This window comes from Somniosus microcephalus, chromosome 10, assembly GCF_052327205.1.
Source record: "Somniosus microcephalus isolate GS21.2 chromosome 10, FLI_Smic_1.0, whole genome shotgun sequence".
Classification (NCBI taxonomy): domain Eukaryota; kingdom Metazoa; phylum Chordata; class Chondrichthyes; order Squaliformes; family Somniosidae; genus Somniosus; species Somniosus microcephalus.
Genome location: NC_140996.1, coordinates 204,962,368 through 204,981,426, shown reverse-complemented (window position 1 = coordinate 204,981,426; position 19,059 = coordinate 204,962,368). Strand labels below are relative to the sequence as shown.

Below are 19,059 nucleotides of genomic sequence, written 5' to 3'. Positions count from 1 at the left end.
AGCAAGTTATGATTTTGGGCCCCCTGCAAATGCGTGCAGCCAATCAACAGCACGGTTAACACTGGCTGCACTCTGAAATCATTATAATGAGCACAAAGTTGGCATGCTGCCTGCATTGCTATCAACGGGCGCGGGTTAATCGCAGATCACGATCCACGCGCCTGTTTTTGGGGGGGGCTATCCAATTTAGCCCCCAATGCGTGCTGGTATATTTCAAGGTAAATTAGTACAATTGATTGCAACCCTTCTGAAAATAGTTTATAAAGGTTAAGTTTCTTTCTCCTGTTCCAGTTTATAACAGTGGCTATAAAAAACAGTGTACAAGTGGTTCGTCTTTCAATGGATTTATTGGCAACATTTAACTGCATGTGTTCAAGTTCAGTTAATGATACTGGCTTAAAAAGTTGAGCTACAGCGCAAGACATAGAAATGTCTATAGATTATGTGACAATGAATGAAAAGGTCATTAAAAGTTGCATCTCTTTGCGCTTTTTAAATTCCCAAGGAGGAAAAGTAAAATTCTCTGGCATATAAGGTGAAAGTATGGGTACTTCATTAACATGTTCAAACAAAATTGATAATACAGAATTCACTCGTATTGAAATGGGTGATCTTCCGCTTGAAAGTCTGCAAGGTTCATATTCCTTTCAAAATGATTGTGGAGATAAACCTTCAGTAAAGTCAAAACTCCTTCAAAGACGATGCCCTGGATGGAAACAAGAATAAATCCAATTTAAAATAACTCAGAAGTTGTTGTTTTTCTTTGTCCATGCGTGTTCTCGGTAGCAAGGCGAAGTGGCAGGCTGAAACAGCTAGCTCTAATATTGATTCTGAGTACAAAACCAATTGGGGCTCAGGTTCAGCAATTACCTCTACTATGAATATAGGATCAGACACTGCAGAGCTGGGCAACGAGTGAACCAGCAGGCTCTTTCTGTAAATAAATCTAAAGACTTCTCCTCAATCATTTAATGAACCCGACAGGCAGAAACACTCCAGGCTGTGGGATCCTGGTCATGCTGAGCAAGTTTGCAGGGCTGAAGATTCATACAGATTATGCATCAGCTAAATCAACCTAAATGACTGTAAGCTCCTTAACATTTCCACAGCTTTTACAGTCAATTTTCATAACTCATAATAAATTCACCAATGATTGCATTTTGATGTGCATACTATTCTTCATTGTAACACCAAGCTTCGGTCACTGCTATGAGCTTGTATGGAAAAAAAAGCCTGTTTTCTGTAACACTGCTCAATAGCGATTAAAAACAATTAGTTTTTGATCAGGCCTTGTTTCAGATGGCCACCAGTTTAACACAGTTATGGCAAAGAAAAATGTTGGTTTATGTATATTGGCAAATGAGAAAAGGTTGTGCACAAGACATTGTATCCAAGGAACCAGTAATGGCTGGATAAAGTTTTAAAATTAAAATCATATTTATTGTTTTATACAGTGTTATGGACTATACAAAGAAAAATATATTTTTAAATTATGATTCCAATTTTTTTCTATCTTCCTAACCATTCTACTCATGGCTGTGATGGGAATGCAAGTGATCTCCACCATCACTAACCCACACCCATGTTGATAACTAAACACAAGACCCTTTTTATCTGAAGAAGTTTAACTGCACTCGACTATTAATAGGAGTTAAACCCAGGTTACTCGTGTAGGAAGTGTTCCTTTAAGAAGTGTTTGCAATGGTGATGTCACCCATGTATCTGTCCTGTATGCAGGTAGCAACACTCTGAGCTATTTGGCAGTTCCTGGAACCAGAGAAGTTTACAGTACAGAGAGAACTATTCAGCTCACTGTGTCTGTGCCAGTTCTCTACGAGAACAATCCAAAACTGATCCCACTGTCCTGCCCTCTTCCCACGGGACATAAGCAAAAGTTGAAACAACATGAACAATCAAAACAACCATAACAACTTGATCACTTACATCACTTGTGTGGAGATATGTCAGTGAAAAAAAATTCTTTCTAGGCACCGCGTGGTACTAAGGTTAGAGCATTAAAGGCTGACACCATGGAGTGAGGGGTTTGGGGGTCAGCTCACTCTCCAGTTCACTCAGTTCCTGATCTAAGTTGCACTCCACAGGGAGGCACTGAATGAAATGGTTCCCTGTAAGTGGATGAAAATCAGAGGGAGGAGTTGTGCCTGAAAGTCCTTTATGCTGTCTGACAGTGAGCTGATGGGAGCATTGACATTAAGACTGGGAGCAAGATGGCCAACCAACCTCTCACTCAGTAGAGATGGTGGATTGATGATGGATAATTTGAAATTTAAAAAAGGACGCGACTGCTGCCAACGAAATAAAGTAGTTGCGCATATGTAGTTCCAGTGGATTTTTTGGTTGTTCTCGCCAGACTTCCCACAGATTGGTGAGAGATAGGTGAGGGGGTGGAAATTTCAGGTATTCTCACGGGGTGTGCTCATCACTATTAGGTCCTCTGTCTGTTGTGATTTGAACACACGGCTGGTGAACAGAATGCAGGCGCAGGATGTTAGGATTTAATCGGCTGGGAAAAGGATCACGGAAAAGGATCAATGAGAAAGAGAGTAGAGGCAGTGCGGAGAGATAGAGAGAGGTGCGCTAGACAAAGAGACTGGGGAGGAAAACAAGAGGGAGGATGGAGAAGGAACACGAGGAGAGAGAGTGGCAGTGATGTGATTAGTTCATCAGAATGAACTGCTATATTTTCAAGTATAATTTAACGAGGAAATGTGACTTGAAGGTGATATTAGGATATTCAGATTGTGAGAGTTTTATTGTACTCTCGCGAAGTGTGTTTATCAACTATCAAGTCCTCTGTCTGTTGTGGTGAACGTGACTTTTTCTTATTTGGGACCTGACATTTATGCGCAGAATGCTTCTGCGCAGCTTCCGGTTCATTGGCAGCAGTCACTCTGTTTTTTAAAAAAATGTTTTAATTTCAAATTGGCATGAAAGGACAGTGACAACATCATAAAGCAGCTTTAACTAATTTATTTGAGCTGTGAAAATGATAAAAACACAGAGCATTGTGGATAATGACACAAGGCAGTGTAAAGCAGCAAGCCCAAGGCCGAATCTCTGGTGTGCATTTACTGACATTAACTGAGCTGCGGTAGGGCACCACAATTAGCTTCGATGTCCCTGGGCTAGGGATGGGGAGAAACAAAAATCGGGCAGGATTCCACTCCTGGTGGCTATGCAGTGGATCCCTGTTGGAAAGTGTAGATGAACAGATGTAGGGTGAGGCCAAGATCGGTCTCACCTCTGATGCTTTCCACACTCAAATAGCCTGCCAACATTCACTGTCTTAAGCTCACATAAGAAGGAAGCCTTTTTTGGCGAGTGGCTAAAGCTTGTGGATCTACATACCAGCAAGGAATCGGCACTTTCAGAAGTGGTAGGGCACAAAATCCTCCACTCATGAAGCTGATTTCCAGGGTGAAGTCATTTGTGAGTTACCTTGCTAGCTTCATTTGACCATCAGAATTGCCCATGGCATCATACCCTCCGTGTAACCAATCGCTTTGAAAGCAACAGAATGGGGCTGGTTGGTATTTGGTCGACTCTATAAGATACTACTCCATTTCAGTATCCTGTATATAGCCCAACCCTCTTTCTTATCCTGAGGCCAAGTAGTAGAACCCTATTGTAGGTTCAAAAACAGTACAAAAGAATGCCTGCCTGTTATCTTTTTTTAAACACTAAGCACAATCCCTGCTAACTGCTTGTAGCTTCCAACAGTAGGCAAACCCTGCCCCCAGTATGCGAGAAACTTCCACCAAATTTAAAAAGAGTGTACAAGTATATGGAACCTGATAGGAGATTTGGAATGGTTTGGGTAAATGGACTAATGGTCCTCTTCTCTCAAAAAATTACTTTCTTACTATATTGTGATGAATTAATGCAATTCTTTTAGTCACTTTGCTGAAGTATATGATTATTTGCTGTACATATAACCAAAGTAGATCAAGTGAGAACTACTTTTGGATTCCTGAACATTTTTAGCCTGATTAATCTACAGGCTCGAGCAACATGAATGAATGAATGTGTGCATCAAAGATACCTGTTCAGTGATCTGTTTAGGGAACAATCAGGCGATCGACGGCTAGAACGGTCTGGTGAATGCGAACCTGGACTTAAAGACGGTTGAGGTGGTGATGTAGTACGGTAAGAGGGGCCGTGTCGACGAAGCTCCTGCACAGCACATTCCCTGTAAAAGTACATTCGGAGTGCTTTTAATTAGCAAAAAAAAGCACAAAACGACTGCCTCGGTTACACTATCATTTCATATCGGATTTATGCCAGTAGCAGTGTAAATTCAGCACAAGATTCATAACTTGGAGCAGTTAAATCACACTTCAATTTGCTATATTCCAGTTACCAATAAATTGGAGGCAACACAGTACAGTAATACTCCACTGAGGAGTCACTGAACTGCTCAAGTTGATACAAACACCTTAGAACACAGCTCCCCCAGGAGGATTTGGGCAGAAATGGGAATTATTTGGCCAGGATTTTCTGGTTTAGGAATTGCTAGCCCACAATTTTCCTGTCCATTAAAATGAATGGGGGGGGGGGGTGGGGGGGTCGTGGGCTGGCGAGAGGACAAACAGAAAACCCCAGAAAACCTCTGTTTCATAACCATAATTGTACTGAAATTTCCCACCCCCACCTTATGCTCAATTCATCTTTGGGTGAAAGTCACTGGGTGCTCCAGCTCCTTCTGAAACTCAGAATGCCATACCTCTATGCACATACCTGCATATGAGCAATCAAATCAAATCAAATCAAATCAACTTTTATTGTCATTGTTAGTGCATAAGTGCAGTACAACGAAATGTAGGCTTGCGGCTCCCGAGAGTGTACATTTGGATTAAGACATTTAAACATTCAACATACATTTGGCTTGTAGTATATTAACATAAATATAACCATAATAAAGTGCATTGGCAGATGTGCAGGCTTTAGAGTTTATTTGTGGAGTTCAGTAGGATGACAGCCCTGGGAAAGAAGCTGTTCCTAAATCTGGTCGTACGGGTGCGAATGCATCTGTAGCGTCTCCCAGATGGCAGGAGGGCGAACAGACTGTGGCTGGGGTGGGTAGGGTCCTTGATGATGGACCGTGACCTCCGTAAACAGCGTTTCTGGTATATGTGCTCTATGGTCGGTAGCCGGGTGCCGGGTCTAGTGCAGCATCTAGTGTGGGCAGTGATTGTAATTATGCTGGCATGATCAATGCAGCTTTGTTTAATATTGTGGACAAGTAATTATCACACCAGCATAAAGTAATTAGATAGAGACCATTGTAACAGAGTGGAAAAAAAAACATACACTTGCCTTTCAAATCGCTCAGTACCCAACTGCCGCTTCGCCATATCTAACTCTGTTTCAAGCATTGCGGCCTTGTTCCTCAGCTGAGAAATTTCACGGGATTGAGATGCCCTGTCAAACACAATATTAAATACACAATAAGCCTTGGGCATGGCACAGAGGAACAAAGATGTTAAAATCTGGATTCCTTAAGTAAAAGTTCCTGAGGATATTTACTAAAAAAAAAGTGTTGTTTATGATCTGACTGACTTTTCAAAGTCATAACTCCATCTGTAGAAAAAACAAGGAATGACTACTCCAATTGTGAGTGGGCCAGTTCCTTCCTGTTGTGGAACGCCGATAAAATGTTTTCTTTATCTACTGAGTTACTGGACAGCACGTTTAATGACTTGAGATAATGTTATTCAATCAATAATCGATATATGTTTATGTGGTCCAGCTGTTACATCACTACAATTTCAAATGAATCAATACAGCAACAGATTAGTACAGGTGTGCTCATCACGTCATCAGTGCTAGTAAGATACAGTGATATGCTCTACAAATCGCCTGCTTGCTGGACTGATAGTTTGGAAGCTGTCCATTATTAGTGGATGTTGCAGAGGTGGTGAAATATTTACTGGTACCTGCCCTTTGTCTCTGGAGCTGATCAGGTAGAATTACAACGGTCCAGAAAGGATAAATATACCACAGAGAATACTACTGACTCATTGGAAGTCTCAGAAAAAATTGGGCCAATTTACTTATGTTAGAGAAGGTAGACTACATTGATGACAGCTATGTGACCGAGAAGCCCGATGCACTGGTTACAAAATCTGCAACAACCTTGCATTGTGGCCGTCTCACATTATTGTGCACTGACCCCTGTGGTGATCAGAGGCATCCTGATTTTTTTTTTAAATGAATAAACTAAGGGGTCGATTTTAACTGAGCCGTGAGGCAGCCTTTGAGGCGTGCAGGGGGTTAAAATCGCTAAAGCTGGCAGGCGGCACCCTCCCGCCTGGTTCCCGACCCCGAGCCATTTTAACCCAGGCGTGTCTGATGGTCCTGAATCAGCCCCACCTCCAACAGGCGGGACTGGTCTTTAAGGCCCTTAATCAGCAATAATTGGCCTTTATAATGCCATTTTAACAGGCCCTTGCATTTTTAACCCTTTTCCCACGTAAAACACGCCTGGTGGGGATCACGCCTGTGAAACCTGGTGTGAGCACTATTGGCTTGCTGACTATCAGCTGCAGGTCAACCATTAAAGAGGAGATTTGATCAGTCATCATTTGCAGGTGGCAGGACTTTGTTGTTTCAGGTCTGGGGCAACTTTTACCAGGCTTAACCACACCTGTGGAAGGTTGGAGCCTCACACACATCTCCAGTGTGAACTCCTGGGAAACCCCTCTCGCCACCCTCACTCAGCGCTTCCTCAGCGGAGGCATATGCCAGAAGCATGGGAGCCATTTTTCTCCTTCCCTTCTTGGCATTAGAGGAGCTCGAGCACCAGGCGCGGCAGCAGCAGAACCAGGAACAACAGCAGCAGCAGGAGCGACAGGCTGCTGCTCACCCACCTGAGGCAGCACAGGTCAGAAGGGGCCAGCGCATGGAAGCCCGTCGGCGCAGGAGATACCCCCCAAACAGGGTCTGCAGACACAGGGTCAGCTACCTCAACATGACTGAGCAGCAGTGCCAAAGGCGGCTCTGACTTTCGCGACAGGTAGTGACTGACATCTGCGCAATGATACAGCAAGACCTGCTGCCCAGAGGACCAGGTGGACACTCCTTACCAGTGGCCATCAAAGTCACCACCGCACTCAACTTTTTTACCTCAGGCTCATTCCAGGGATCATCAGCAGACATCAACGGCATCTCCCAGTCGGCCGCACACACTTGCATCACGCAGGTAACCGATGCCCTCTTTGCCCTCGCGCACAATCACATCCATTTCACCAGGGATCGCGCAAATGTGACGGCGCGAGCGGTTGGATTAGCTCATCTGGCAGACTTTCCAAGGGTGCAGGGCGTCATTGACTGCACACATGTGGCCCTTAGGGCACCCCATCACAATCCAGGTATTTTTGTCAACCGCAAGGGCTTCCACTCCCTTAACGTTCAGCTGGTGTGTGACCACAAGAAGGAGACTTTGCAGGTTTGTGCCAAGTACCCTGGCAGTTGCCATGACTCCTTTATACTGCGCCAGTCTAATGTGCCTTCGCTATTCAGGCTGCCAGACCAACTTCACGGATGGCTACTTGGAGACAAGGGCTATCCCCTGAGGACTTGGCTAATGACGCCGTTGAGGAGGCCAGCCAACAAAGCTGAGGAGCGCTACAACTCCAGCTGCATTTCCACCAGATCCATAATCGAGCAAACCATCGGCTTGCTGAAGATGCGCTTCAGATGCCTGGATAGATCAGGTGGGGCCCTGCAGTACTCAGCAGCCAGGGTCTCCAGAGTCGTCGTGACCTGCAGATGGTGGTGGTGGTGATGGTGCTTGTTAGATCCGTGTATTTTAATGTTGTGTCCTTCAATAATCAGACAACAGACTGCAGGGAACGATCAACAGGTGTTTACTGAATGAGGGTTCAAACTGCAACTGACTGTACAGATCACTACTCAGGGTTTATATACAGGTGTGGTCACTGCCGGTACTACAGGATACAGGAGCTGTAAAAAGTAGTTCTCCCCCTTAAAGGTACATACATTACAGTGCTGGTGGTGGTGGTGGTGGCGGCGGCCGAAAACGAGCATCCTGCAGAGGCCCATCAGCTAGCGGCAGCATTACGCGAGAACATTGCTGCCCGGGATGCAAGGAACGCACTCATCCTGGCCAGATTTGCTTAGCCTAGTAAATCAAACTCTTTTGCCTCGCAGCTTCTTATCTGAGCATCGACAATGGCCAAACCCTGCAGATTCCTAGCTATTTGACCAGCATCCTGACAACTGCAAGTAATCCTAAGCCCTCAATGTGAAAGCCCCATTCACGAAATTACACACGCCAGAACTGCAACAGTTGCCATCAGAATTTTTATGCACAAGAACCAACTGATGGCATTTTTACAATATACACAACATTTCACCCAAGTGACTACCCTTGTGACTTGACTTGTGCTTTATTTTCCTCTTGCGCGTGCTCCTACGTAGTGGTTCCCCTGTGGCTTCAGCAGATGTGGAGGCCCCTTGCTCACTTTCCTGCTGCTCCTGTCTCGACACCTTTGGCGGGCGTCCTCTGGGGTGGCGAGCCTGTGAGGGCTCATCAGCAGTCTGCTGCTCCTGCGGCTGTGCAGGGGTTGAGACGTCTATCTCACTTGGGTGTGGACTCCGGCAGGGCTCTGACCGAGGGCTCTGCAGTGGCATGGAAGTGTGAGCGCCTGGAGAGAAACCTCCACTTCCTTGAGGTATGCCACCAACCTCCCTCTCATGGGTCAGCTCCCCCTCCGTGCCTGCAAGTGGCTGGAGAGCACCTTGTTGCACATCAGGGGGAGCCATGGGGACCCGTATCTGCAATGGCAGTCCTACTCAGAAGGACTTCTATGAAGGTCTGGTTTCTCTGTTCAATAGATGCCCATCGCTCCTCAAGAGATGTCATTCTATTCTGAACACTCACCATGTTTTCCATACCCTGGCGACTAACCTCCTCCATGGCTGTAGCCCTCCTCTCCTCTACCGTAGCCAGCCTTATCACGGAGGCAGCAATTATTTCCATGTAGGTAGCCATCCTTTCCGTGTTGATGCGTTCATGCGCCACTGACTCCACAAAGGCTCTGCTCATGTTCGCTATGGACTCCTCCATTCGCTCCACACTCGCAGCGACCCTGGAGACAAAACCTGCCAGAGACTCCTGCATCTGTGCATGGAGTTCCATGACCTCTGATCTTATGGATGGACCCAGAGACAGAGGGTCGGCATGCAGCTGAGCCGAGCTGGCAGAGTCCTGCGCCCTCCGATGAGGACTCTCCACTGCTGTCCCTGTCTCCACAATCTGCTGATGCTCACTTGTGAGCTGTGATACACCAGGTGACAACACTACTCTATGTCCCGAAGTTCCCTCCGATGTGTGAGTGTCTGCGCTGGTGCTGGGTGCGCTTATTTCTGCTGACGTTGCACCCTCAGAGGTTGCAGATTCCTCTGAGGAGTCTGGAATCTCAAGCTCTTCCTCCTGCACAGTGGGGATGGGGGCTCTCGATGGTCCTGTGGGGGAGTCAAGGAAAAAGTTAGAGATGTGATGCCAAGGTTACATGCATATTGCATTTTGCAGATGATCATAAGTCCATATGATGTAGCTTCAGAATCATTATCAGCGACTCATGCAATGTCAATGAGATGGAAAACTATTCTGTCACCAGCTTGCGGGGATGCACCTGTCTGTCCTTCCCCAACTTCCGCATCTGTATCAGCCCGGACAATCTCCAGGACGGCTTCCTCCCAGGGGTTGAGCTGGGCTAATGAGGGTGGCCCTCCTCCTGTCCTGGCTCGCTCTCTCCTGTTGTGAGCTCTCTTCTCCTGCAATGAGGGAGACAAGTGGAGATTGAGTGAGAATGAAGGAGTGAGTGTAGAGATTGCATAGCATAGATACTTAGAAGGAGACAAAGATGGAGTGAGGTTGCAAGACCAAGGGCCCTCCCTGTGTGTTCTCAGTTGTGTTCAAAGCATCAGAGTGAGAGGGAGTGTGAGGGCTGCATGGTCAAATAGTTAGGTGAATGTGAGCAGAGAGAGAGGGGGAATGGCTAAGGGTGCATGGATGTCAGTGTCAAGTGGGATGTGGAGGAAGAGATTGCTGAAGCTGAGTGCTGGTGAGGAAAGGCAATGGGGGCCAGATTGAGGGTGATGGAAACTTCATACTTACTTTTCCAGTGCGATGAAGGTCATGGAATCTTTTCCTGCATTGCATCCAGGTGCGCCGTGTGAGCCCCAAGGAGTTGACTTCCCCAGCCACCTGTAGCCACACAGCCTTGGTCTGACTGGGAGGCCTCTTCCTCCCTGAAGAAGGGAACAGGATCTCCCTGTGGGCCCTAGCCCCATCCAACAATGCCTGCAGTAATGCCTCATCAAATTTAGGCGCAGCTCTTGCCCTCCTGCTGGCCATTGTTCCTGCAGGCTCCTGTGCCATCATAAGGGGAAAGCTTGGAGGCCTGCAGAGGAAGCAAGGCTTGCTGTGGACCTTAAATGCAGCAGCAATGATGATGTCATCGGAGGGGACTTGCAGTCATGAAAAATCCATTTGCAAAGACTTCCCACACGTTGGAAATCAATTGGCCAATTGAGTTAAAATTGCATCAATCTCACACATCCACTTAGATTCGTGTGGGAATCACGAAATTCAGGGAACCCAACAATTGCCCGCACCGGAGTTAAAATTGACCCCTAAACCTCCGCTGATGAGACGAATGCTATGATGAAGATTTTGTGGGAATTACATCTGCATTTTTTGATTTCAGAGAACTCATTTTCTTTAGTCTTGATCTGCAAAATTACTAATAAGCACTTAGAAATCATTTGTTGAAGCTTCCCCTTATGGTGTGGTACTGTGCCACACCGACCAATAATGTTTGATATTTAGTCTGTGGTGCATTTGCTAGTTTGAGGAGTAGATGGACACTACAAATGACGTCAATACCCTTGGGTAGTGGGGGTGAGTGAGGAACAAAATAAATCACCAAGATTATTTTCCATGTCACCTGCTGAAAAGTGCATGTGCGTGGATGTCAGCTGAAGGCAGGAGGACGGAGATCATTGTGACGAGTTGAATGGCCTGCTGACTCACTGCCCAGGTTCCTAGATGAGGAATGGCCACTTGCCTATGGAACCAGACCCAAGCAGGAGTTGCAATTTTCACGAGAAAAAGGAAGAACATTGGCAGGGGAAAATAATTTCTTAGTTAGAAAACTACAGTGGTCAAACTTGTATTCTAAAAGGAGTGACAAGTATTAGGTACTGCACATAGGATGAAGATAAGTAATCCATGAATGGTGTTGAAATAGCCAAAAATGAAGTTACAAGAGGTCTATGGATCTTAGTAAATTTGACGCTCAATATGTTCAACCACTGTGGTACAGCAAACAAAGCAAAAAGAAACAGCAGTGACCCTGAGCTTGAACCTCCGACCCCATATTTTCTCCATCACAAATGCCGCCCCTTCCACATCCGTAACATTGTCCATCTCCACCCCCGCCTTAGATCACCTGCTGCTGAAACCCTCAGCTATGCATTGGTTACTTCCAGTCTCAACTATTCCAATGCTCTCCTGGTCAGCCTTCCATCTTCCAGCCTCCATAAACTTGAACTTATCAAAAACTCTGCTGGCATTATTCCAACGTGCACTAAGTCCAGGTCACTCATTACTCCTATGCTCGCTACTGGTCCACCGACACTTCGATTTTAAAATTCTCATCCTCGTGTTCAAATCCTTCCGTGGTCTCGCCCCTTCCTATCTCTGTAACCTACTCCAGCCCCACAACCCTACAAGAACTTTGAGTTCCTACAACTCCGGCCTCTTGTGCATCCTCCAATTCTTTCGCCCCTCCATTGGTGGTCATGCCTTCAGCCGACTAGGTCCTAAACTCTGGAATTTCCTCCCTAAACCGCCATGCCTCTCCACCTTTAAGATGCTCCTTAAAACCTACCTGTTTGACCATGCTTTTAGTCACCCATCCCATTATCTCATTCTTTGGCTCAGTGTCAACTTTTGTCTGATTACGATCCTGTGGAAGGCCTTGGGTCGTTTTAAAGGTGCTATATAAATGCAAGTTGTTGCTGTACTCAAAGTGGGGGTTGCTGTATTTACCTACTTAACATTTGCAAGCAACTCATTGTATGTGACGTGCTTTGGGGTATTTGAGAAATATGGTACGTGCTATTCAAAAGAATGTTCTTTCTTTCATTACACTACCTATTTATTCTTCTTGGGGAAAGGTCTCCACGAGATTCCATTACTAGAGAAATGTGGGTTTGTTTCTTTACAACAAAGGTGGTTAAGTGGAGATTTTATAGAGGTGTTCAAAATTATAAAGAAAGTGGGAAAATCTGTCATAGAAACATAGAAAAATAGGAGTAGGAGTAGATCATTCGGCCCTTCGAGCCTGCTCCACCATTCAATATGATCATGGCTGATCCTCTATCTCAATACCATGTTCCTGCTCTCTCCCCATACCTCTTGATGCCTTTTGTGTCTAGAAATCTATCTATCTCCTTCTTAAATATATTCAGTGACTTGGCCTCCACAGACTTCTGTGGTAGAGAATTCCACAGGTTCACCACCCTCTGAGTGAAGAAATTTCTCCTCATCTCAGTCCTAAATGTCCTACCCTGTTATCCTGAGACTGTGACCTCTCGTTCTAGACCCCCCAGCCAGGGGAAACATCCTCTCCGCATCCAGTCTGTCTAGCCCTGTCAGAATGTCCTCTGATTAGTTGGTAACTAGAGGGCATAAACTTAAGATCACCACCAAAAAGATGAAGAGAGATTAGAGTGTTTGAAAAGGGGTGGGAATAAATATTTGAAAAAGAAAAATTTGAAAGAATATGGGAAAAAGGCAGGGGAATAGGGCTAAGTGGATATCTCTTTCAAAGAGTCAACACAAGCGTGATGGGCTGAATGCACTTCCGTGCTGTAACATTCTGTGATTTTGCCCCCCAATCCCCAAAGATAATCAAGTGAACCTACAGAGTATTTATCCATCTCACATTTCCAGTGTTTAGTGCTAGCCAGTCACCTTGCACCTAGTTCTGTCACTCTCCAGCTCCCACAACCACACTGTAGTAACCAGGACCAGTGTGTCTGACACTGACCCCAACGCTTCTTTCACTGGGCTAATCATATTGGAGCAAAAACTGATTAATGAGGAAAAACATATCAGGACGGCTCACTTAATAAAATACTCCCAGTAGTCAAAAGGTTCACATCTTACAGACGCAGATGGACAGTGCAAAGCACATATAAACACAGTACTTACAGTTTATTGTCAGCCAAGGAAAGCTTATCTTTAAAGAGCTGAATTTCAGTCTCTTTCTCTTGAGTGACCATTTGGCTTTGGTACTTCTTCTCCCGATTAGATGCCAACAAAGATTCCAGATTTTTTATTGAAGTTCTCTCACTTGAAAGCTGATTTCTTAAAAGCTCTATTTCAGAACGGGCTGATTCAAGCTCACTTAGAACCTTATAGAAGCAAAGTAAATACCATAACATTTTTGATAAGCAACAATGTGGTTATTTTACAAACTTGGCGAAAAGCTGTAACTCTAAATGTTATTGGGTTATGGCTGAAAACAGTGTTTACTGTTCTTTCAATTAAAATTTCCCTCTAATAATTACAGGCGAAACCACCTATTGAAGTAGAATAAAAGTAACTTTGATCCATGTGCAGCTTTACTAAAGATGATGGCATCTGACAGTGATTTAAGAAAGTTTCCTTTGTGGATGCTATTTTCAGTGTAAGCTTTCTGGAATTAATCCTTACTGCACTGTGGGTGAGTACCGTTGTTGGGCTGCTGGTGTCACAGAGTTGATAACCTATCTTATTTATGTTAAGGCTTTTAGGTTAATATGCAGCAAAATGGCATCAAACTTTGAAGTGGTTGGCTACAGAGTCAGGTCAGGTGCCAATTTCTTTCAATATGACTCTGACCCCCAAAATAGATGGGAGAGACCTTAGAGAGCAAGGAAAACAGATACAAAATAAGAGCATAAGAAAACTCAAGGATAAGAAAAGTTCCATTCAGTCCATCAAAGTTATTCCTTTGGTACCCTACCTTACATAGAAACATAGAGATAGGAACAGGAGTAGGCCATTCGGCCCTTCGAGCCTGCTCCGCCATTCAATGAGATCATGGCTGATCTTCGTCTGAGATCTTAGCTGATCTTACCAGTTCAGTACCCCGTCCCCGCCTTTTCTCCGTAACCCTTAATCCCCTTAGCCTTCAGAAATATATCCAATTCTCTCTTGAAAATATTTATTGAATTAGCCTTCACAGCCCTCTGTGGCAGGGAATTCCACAGGCTCACCACTCTTTGAGTGAAGAAATTCTTCCTCATCTCTGTTTTAAATGATTTGCCCGCTATTTTTAGACTGTGGCCCCTGGTTCTGTGCTCCCCTGCCATTGGAAACATTCTCTCTGAATTCAGCCTGTCCAGGCCTGCCATAATTTTATATGTTTCGATGAGATCCCCTCTCAATCTTCTAAACTCCAGTGAGTACAAGCCCAAACTATTCAATCTCTCCTCGTAGGTCATTCCCGCCATTCCAGGTATCAGCCTGGTGAATCGCCGCTGCACTCTTTCCATGGCAAGAACATCCTTCCGCAGATGGGGTGACCAAAACTGTACACAATACTCCAGATGCGGTCTCACCAGCACCTTGTACAGCTGTAGTAAGGTATCCCTATTCCTATACTCGAACCCCCTTGATATGAAGGCCAACATACCATTTGCCTTCTTAATCGCCTGTTGCACCTGCATGCTCTCCTTCAGTGACTGGTGCACAAGAACACCCAGGTCCCTCTGCACTTCCCCATCTCCCAATCTATTGCCATTTAGATAATAATCTACCCTCCTGTTTTTACCCCCAAAGTGGATAACCTCGCATTTATCCACATTATAGTGCATCTGCCACGTATCCGCCCATTCCCCCAACCTGTCCAAATCGCACTGTAGCCTCCTGACATCCTCATCAGAGCCCACCCCTCCTCCTAGTTTAGTGTCGTCAGCGAATTTGGAAATATTGCATCCAATTCCCTGATCCAGATCATTTATATATATTGTGAACAGCTGGGGTCCCAGGACAGATCCTTGCGGCACCCCGCTGGTCACTGCCTGCCACTCCGAAAACGAGCCGTTTATTCCAACTCTCTGTTTTCTATCCGCCAGCCAGTTCTCTATCCACGTTAATACTTTGCCCCCAATCCCATGAGCCTTAATTTTGCATGATAATCTTTTGTGTGGAACCTTATCGAAGGCTTTCTGGAAGTCAAGGTACACCACATCCACTGGCTCTCCCCCATCTATTTTACCAGTTACTTCCTCAAAAAATTCCAGCAGATTAGTCAAACACGATTTACCCTTTGTAAATCCATGTTGACTCTGTCCGATCCTTTCCCCATTTGTCAAGTGCTCCGCTATTTTATCCTTAATAATGGACTCTAGCATTTTGCCCACAACCGATGTAAGGCTTACTGGTCTATAATTCCCTGCTTTCTCTCTACCCCCCTTTTTAAATATTGGGGTAACATTAGCTACCCTCCAATCCACGGGTACTGTTCCCGAGTCAATGGAGTTCCGGAAGATGATCCTTAGAGCATCTGCTATCTCCAGGGCCACCTCCTTAAGTACCCTAGGATGTAGTTTATCAGGCCCCGGGGATTTGTCGGCCTTCAGTCCCCTCAACTTACCCAACACCATATCCCTAGAGATACTAATTTCTGTCAGCTCCTCCCTCTCATTAGTCCCTATGTTTGCCGATATTCCTGGGAGGTTATTTGTGTCCTCCTTTGTGAATACAGAACCAAAGTATGAGTTTAATTGGTCTGCCATTTCCTTATTCTCCATTATATATTCTCCCGAATCGGACTGCAAGGGACCGACTTGGGATTTTACCAGTCTTTTCCTCCTGATATACCGATAAAAGCTTTTGCAGTCTGTCTTTATGTTTGCTGCAAGTTTACTTTCGTATTCTATTTTCCCCTTCCTGATTAATCCCTTTGTCCTCTTTTGCTGTATCCTGTACTGCCCCCAATCTTCTGGTCTGGTGCTTTTTTTTGCCAGTTGATATGCCCTTTTTTTTGATTTTATGCTGTCCCTAATTTCCCTCGTTATCCACGGTTGAGCCACCTTTTTAGGTTTATTTTTATGCCAAACCGGTATAAACATGTTCTGGAATTCTTCCATTCTATCTTTGAATGCTTGCCATTGTCTATCCACTGTCAATCCCCCCAGAAACACCACCCAATCAATCTTACCCAATTCCCGTCTCATACCCTCGTAATTCCCTTTATTTAAGTTCTGGACCTTAGTCCCTGATTCAATTTCCTCACTCTCCATCTCGACTGAGAGCTCGATCATATTATGATCGCTCTGACCCAAGGGGCCTCGTACAAGAAGATTGTTGATAAGTCCCTTCTCATTGCACAATACCCAGTCTAAAATGGCCTGATCTCGAGTCGGCTCCTCGACATATTGGTCCAGATAACCGTCCCGAAAACATTCCAGGAATTCCTCCTCCTCAGAATTTTTACTAATTTGGGTAGTCCAATCAATATGTAAATTAAAGTCACCCATGATGACAGCTGTGCTCTTATCGCACGCTTCTCTAATTTCCCTTTTTATGCCTTCCCTCACCTCCATATTACTATTTGGAGGCCTATATATCACACCCACTAACGTTTTCCTCCCCTTGCTATTTCTCATTTCTACCCATACAGATTCCGTTTCATCCGAGTTAATATCCTTCCTTTCCATTGCATTAATCCCCTCCTTTACCAGCAATGCTACCCCACCTCCCCTACCTTTTTGCCGATCCTTCCTAAATATTGTATATCCCTGGATGTTAAGTTCCCAGCCTTGCCCACCCTGCAGCCACGTTTCTGTAATCCCAATCAAATCATACTTGTTTACCTCTATTTCCACAACTAATTCATCCACCTTGTTCCTAATGCTTCTAGCATTAAGATACAAAGCCTTCAGGCTTGCTTTTTTCACACTCTCATTATGAATTAGTTTGGCCCTTTGTGTTTCTCTCCTTTGCTTATTGCTTCTCACCTTTCTACCATCTATTTCTGACTTCATATGACTTCCCTCTTTTCCACTATCTAGGTTCCCATCCCCCTGCCAAATTAGTTTAAATCCTCCCGAACCGCCCTAGAAAATATTACCCCGAGGGTGCATTATCACAGAATCACAGAAACCCCACAGTGCAGATAGAGGCCATTTCGGCCCATCGAGCCTGCATCGACACATATCCCACCCGATCCCCGTAACCCCTACACCAAGACATGTCCCACCCTATCCCCGTAACCCCACGTATTTAACCCCCCTAATACTAAGGGTCAATTTATCATAGCCAATCAACCTAACCCGCACATCTTTGGACTGTGGGAGGAAACCGGAGCACCCGGAGGAAACCCACGCAAACACGGGGAGAATGTGCAAACTCCACACAGACAGTTTAGATAGGTATAAAGTAAAAGTTAAGATAAGAAAAATAAGAGAGAAAATGAGAAAGGCATAGTGGAGCACGAGGGAGAAGACTGGGTGAGCAGAGGTATTGGCCCGGAATTTGCGGTCAATGGCAAAGCGATGGCGCTCGCCGCTGATCTCGAAGAAAGCTACCCACAAAGATCTAGCGATCTCTGTGACGTCAATTTCAGCTATCCTGACCTTTGTTTGAATCTGGCGTCAAATCAAGCAAATCCTAAGCGTGGAGCAACAGTCATGTTATCAAGCTGGCTAAGCAGCTCATCGCATTGAAGAATTCTCACAGACAGCAGTTTTTTAATACATTTTACAAATAGCAAAATAAATATTGGGACATACGCATATGGTTAAAGTAGAAGTTGAAATATCATAAACAAACTTATAACTTGTAATTCTTAATTATATTAATGGAAACATTGAGCATTCCACAAATATAAAATTAGTTTTTCAGGGCCAGAGCGATTGTTCAGCAGTCAGTACGCCATTAAAAACCCAGTTACACCTCTTTCAACAAGGCTTAAAGTTTTAGTGGGTTTTTAACAGTGATATTCCATGGTAAAAGGGGAAGTTTTCGGCCTTATATGTGATTTCAACTGATTGCCAGCTCTGGGGAGTTCCACAGTGCAACCTGTGTTGGAGTAGTGAATGACTGATCCTTTAGGATTTCTGCGTTTATCTGCGCATGTGCTAAATCCTGAAGTTGTGGTCAGTTTTAGAGGGATAATGACGGTGAACGCTGACAGTTTCGCCATCATTACCATCGCAAAATCCAGGCCATTATTTATTTAAAAAATTTAAATTGTAATAGAAATGTCTATTTTAATTGCATGGAGTTAATGGGTGGTATCACCACTAGAAATGGGTCAGGACAGGACTTCTGCCCCTGACCGACCCTGCCATGGTCCTGAACCACTTCCCTCAATTGAGTCAGCTACACATGCAGGGCAGGCTCTCTGCTCTCCAGAGGGAATGCACCACTGCCAGGTAGCAAAAAGTCATGGTGCCACCGTGGTACCTGAAATGAGATGGGGCTGTTTTAAAGGGACACAAGCTCCTAAATGAACCTGAAAAACATTTTGAATGGACTCAATGTGTTCAGCGGTCAAAACAACAAGCATTTGGAGGGTTTGGGGAAGGGAGAGGTGGCCATCCTCTACCTTTCACCCAGTGCTCCTGTCTCCTGCTACTAAAATACCCCTACCAGCTTCTTTTTGTGGCCTTCCCCTCCATTGGTGGGCTAAAGGCAGGAGCAAAAGGAAATTGGCTGGAGCCCCAAGCCCTGCTCCTCTGACCATCATTTACATTTGGTGGGGCAGGCAGCCAATATCGATGGTGGTGGGGGGGGGGGGGGGTTAAGAAGAGAGGAATAAACAGGTAGCTAGTTTTAGAGGTGGGGATTTGCCTCTGAGCAACGCTCCGAGGAAAATCCAGCCCAATATCACAGTGCTAAGTTCATTCATGATATCAGAGTTGCTTTCAATGGCCCATAGATATTGGAACTGAGTGGAGATGCGGAGAGACTGAGGGTTTAAACAGTTCCAGAGTTGTGCCAAGCCA

At 45.0% G+C, this 19,059-nt stretch overlaps 1 protein-coding gene across 5 annotated transcripts in view; it reads right to left on the bottom strand.

Moving 5' to 3' along the window:
* Window positions 1-328: 328 nt before the first annotated feature.
* The window catches only part of LOC147112031 (testis-specific gene 10 protein-like), a 112,970-nt gene continuing 94,239 nt past the window's right edge, over window positions 329-19,059 (bottom strand). For 4 of the 5 annotated variants that reach the window (XM_085999497.1, XM_085999496.1, XM_085999495.1 and 1 more), the window contains 4 exons: window positions 13,271-13,473; window positions 5,332-5,442; window positions 4,064-4,210; window positions 329-706 (listed from right to left, as the gene is read on the bottom strand). In XM_085999497.1, the coding sequence (XP_085855623.1) occupies window positions 682-706; window positions 4,064-4,210; window positions 5,332-5,442; window positions 13,271-13,473 (486 nt within the window). In that variant the 3' untranslated portion in view covers window positions 329-681. The remainder of the gene's footprint in view (window positions 707-4,063; window positions 4,211-5,331; window positions 5,443-13,270; window positions 13,474-19,059) is intronic. The other variant, XM_085999494.1, reaches the window with a different exon arrangement.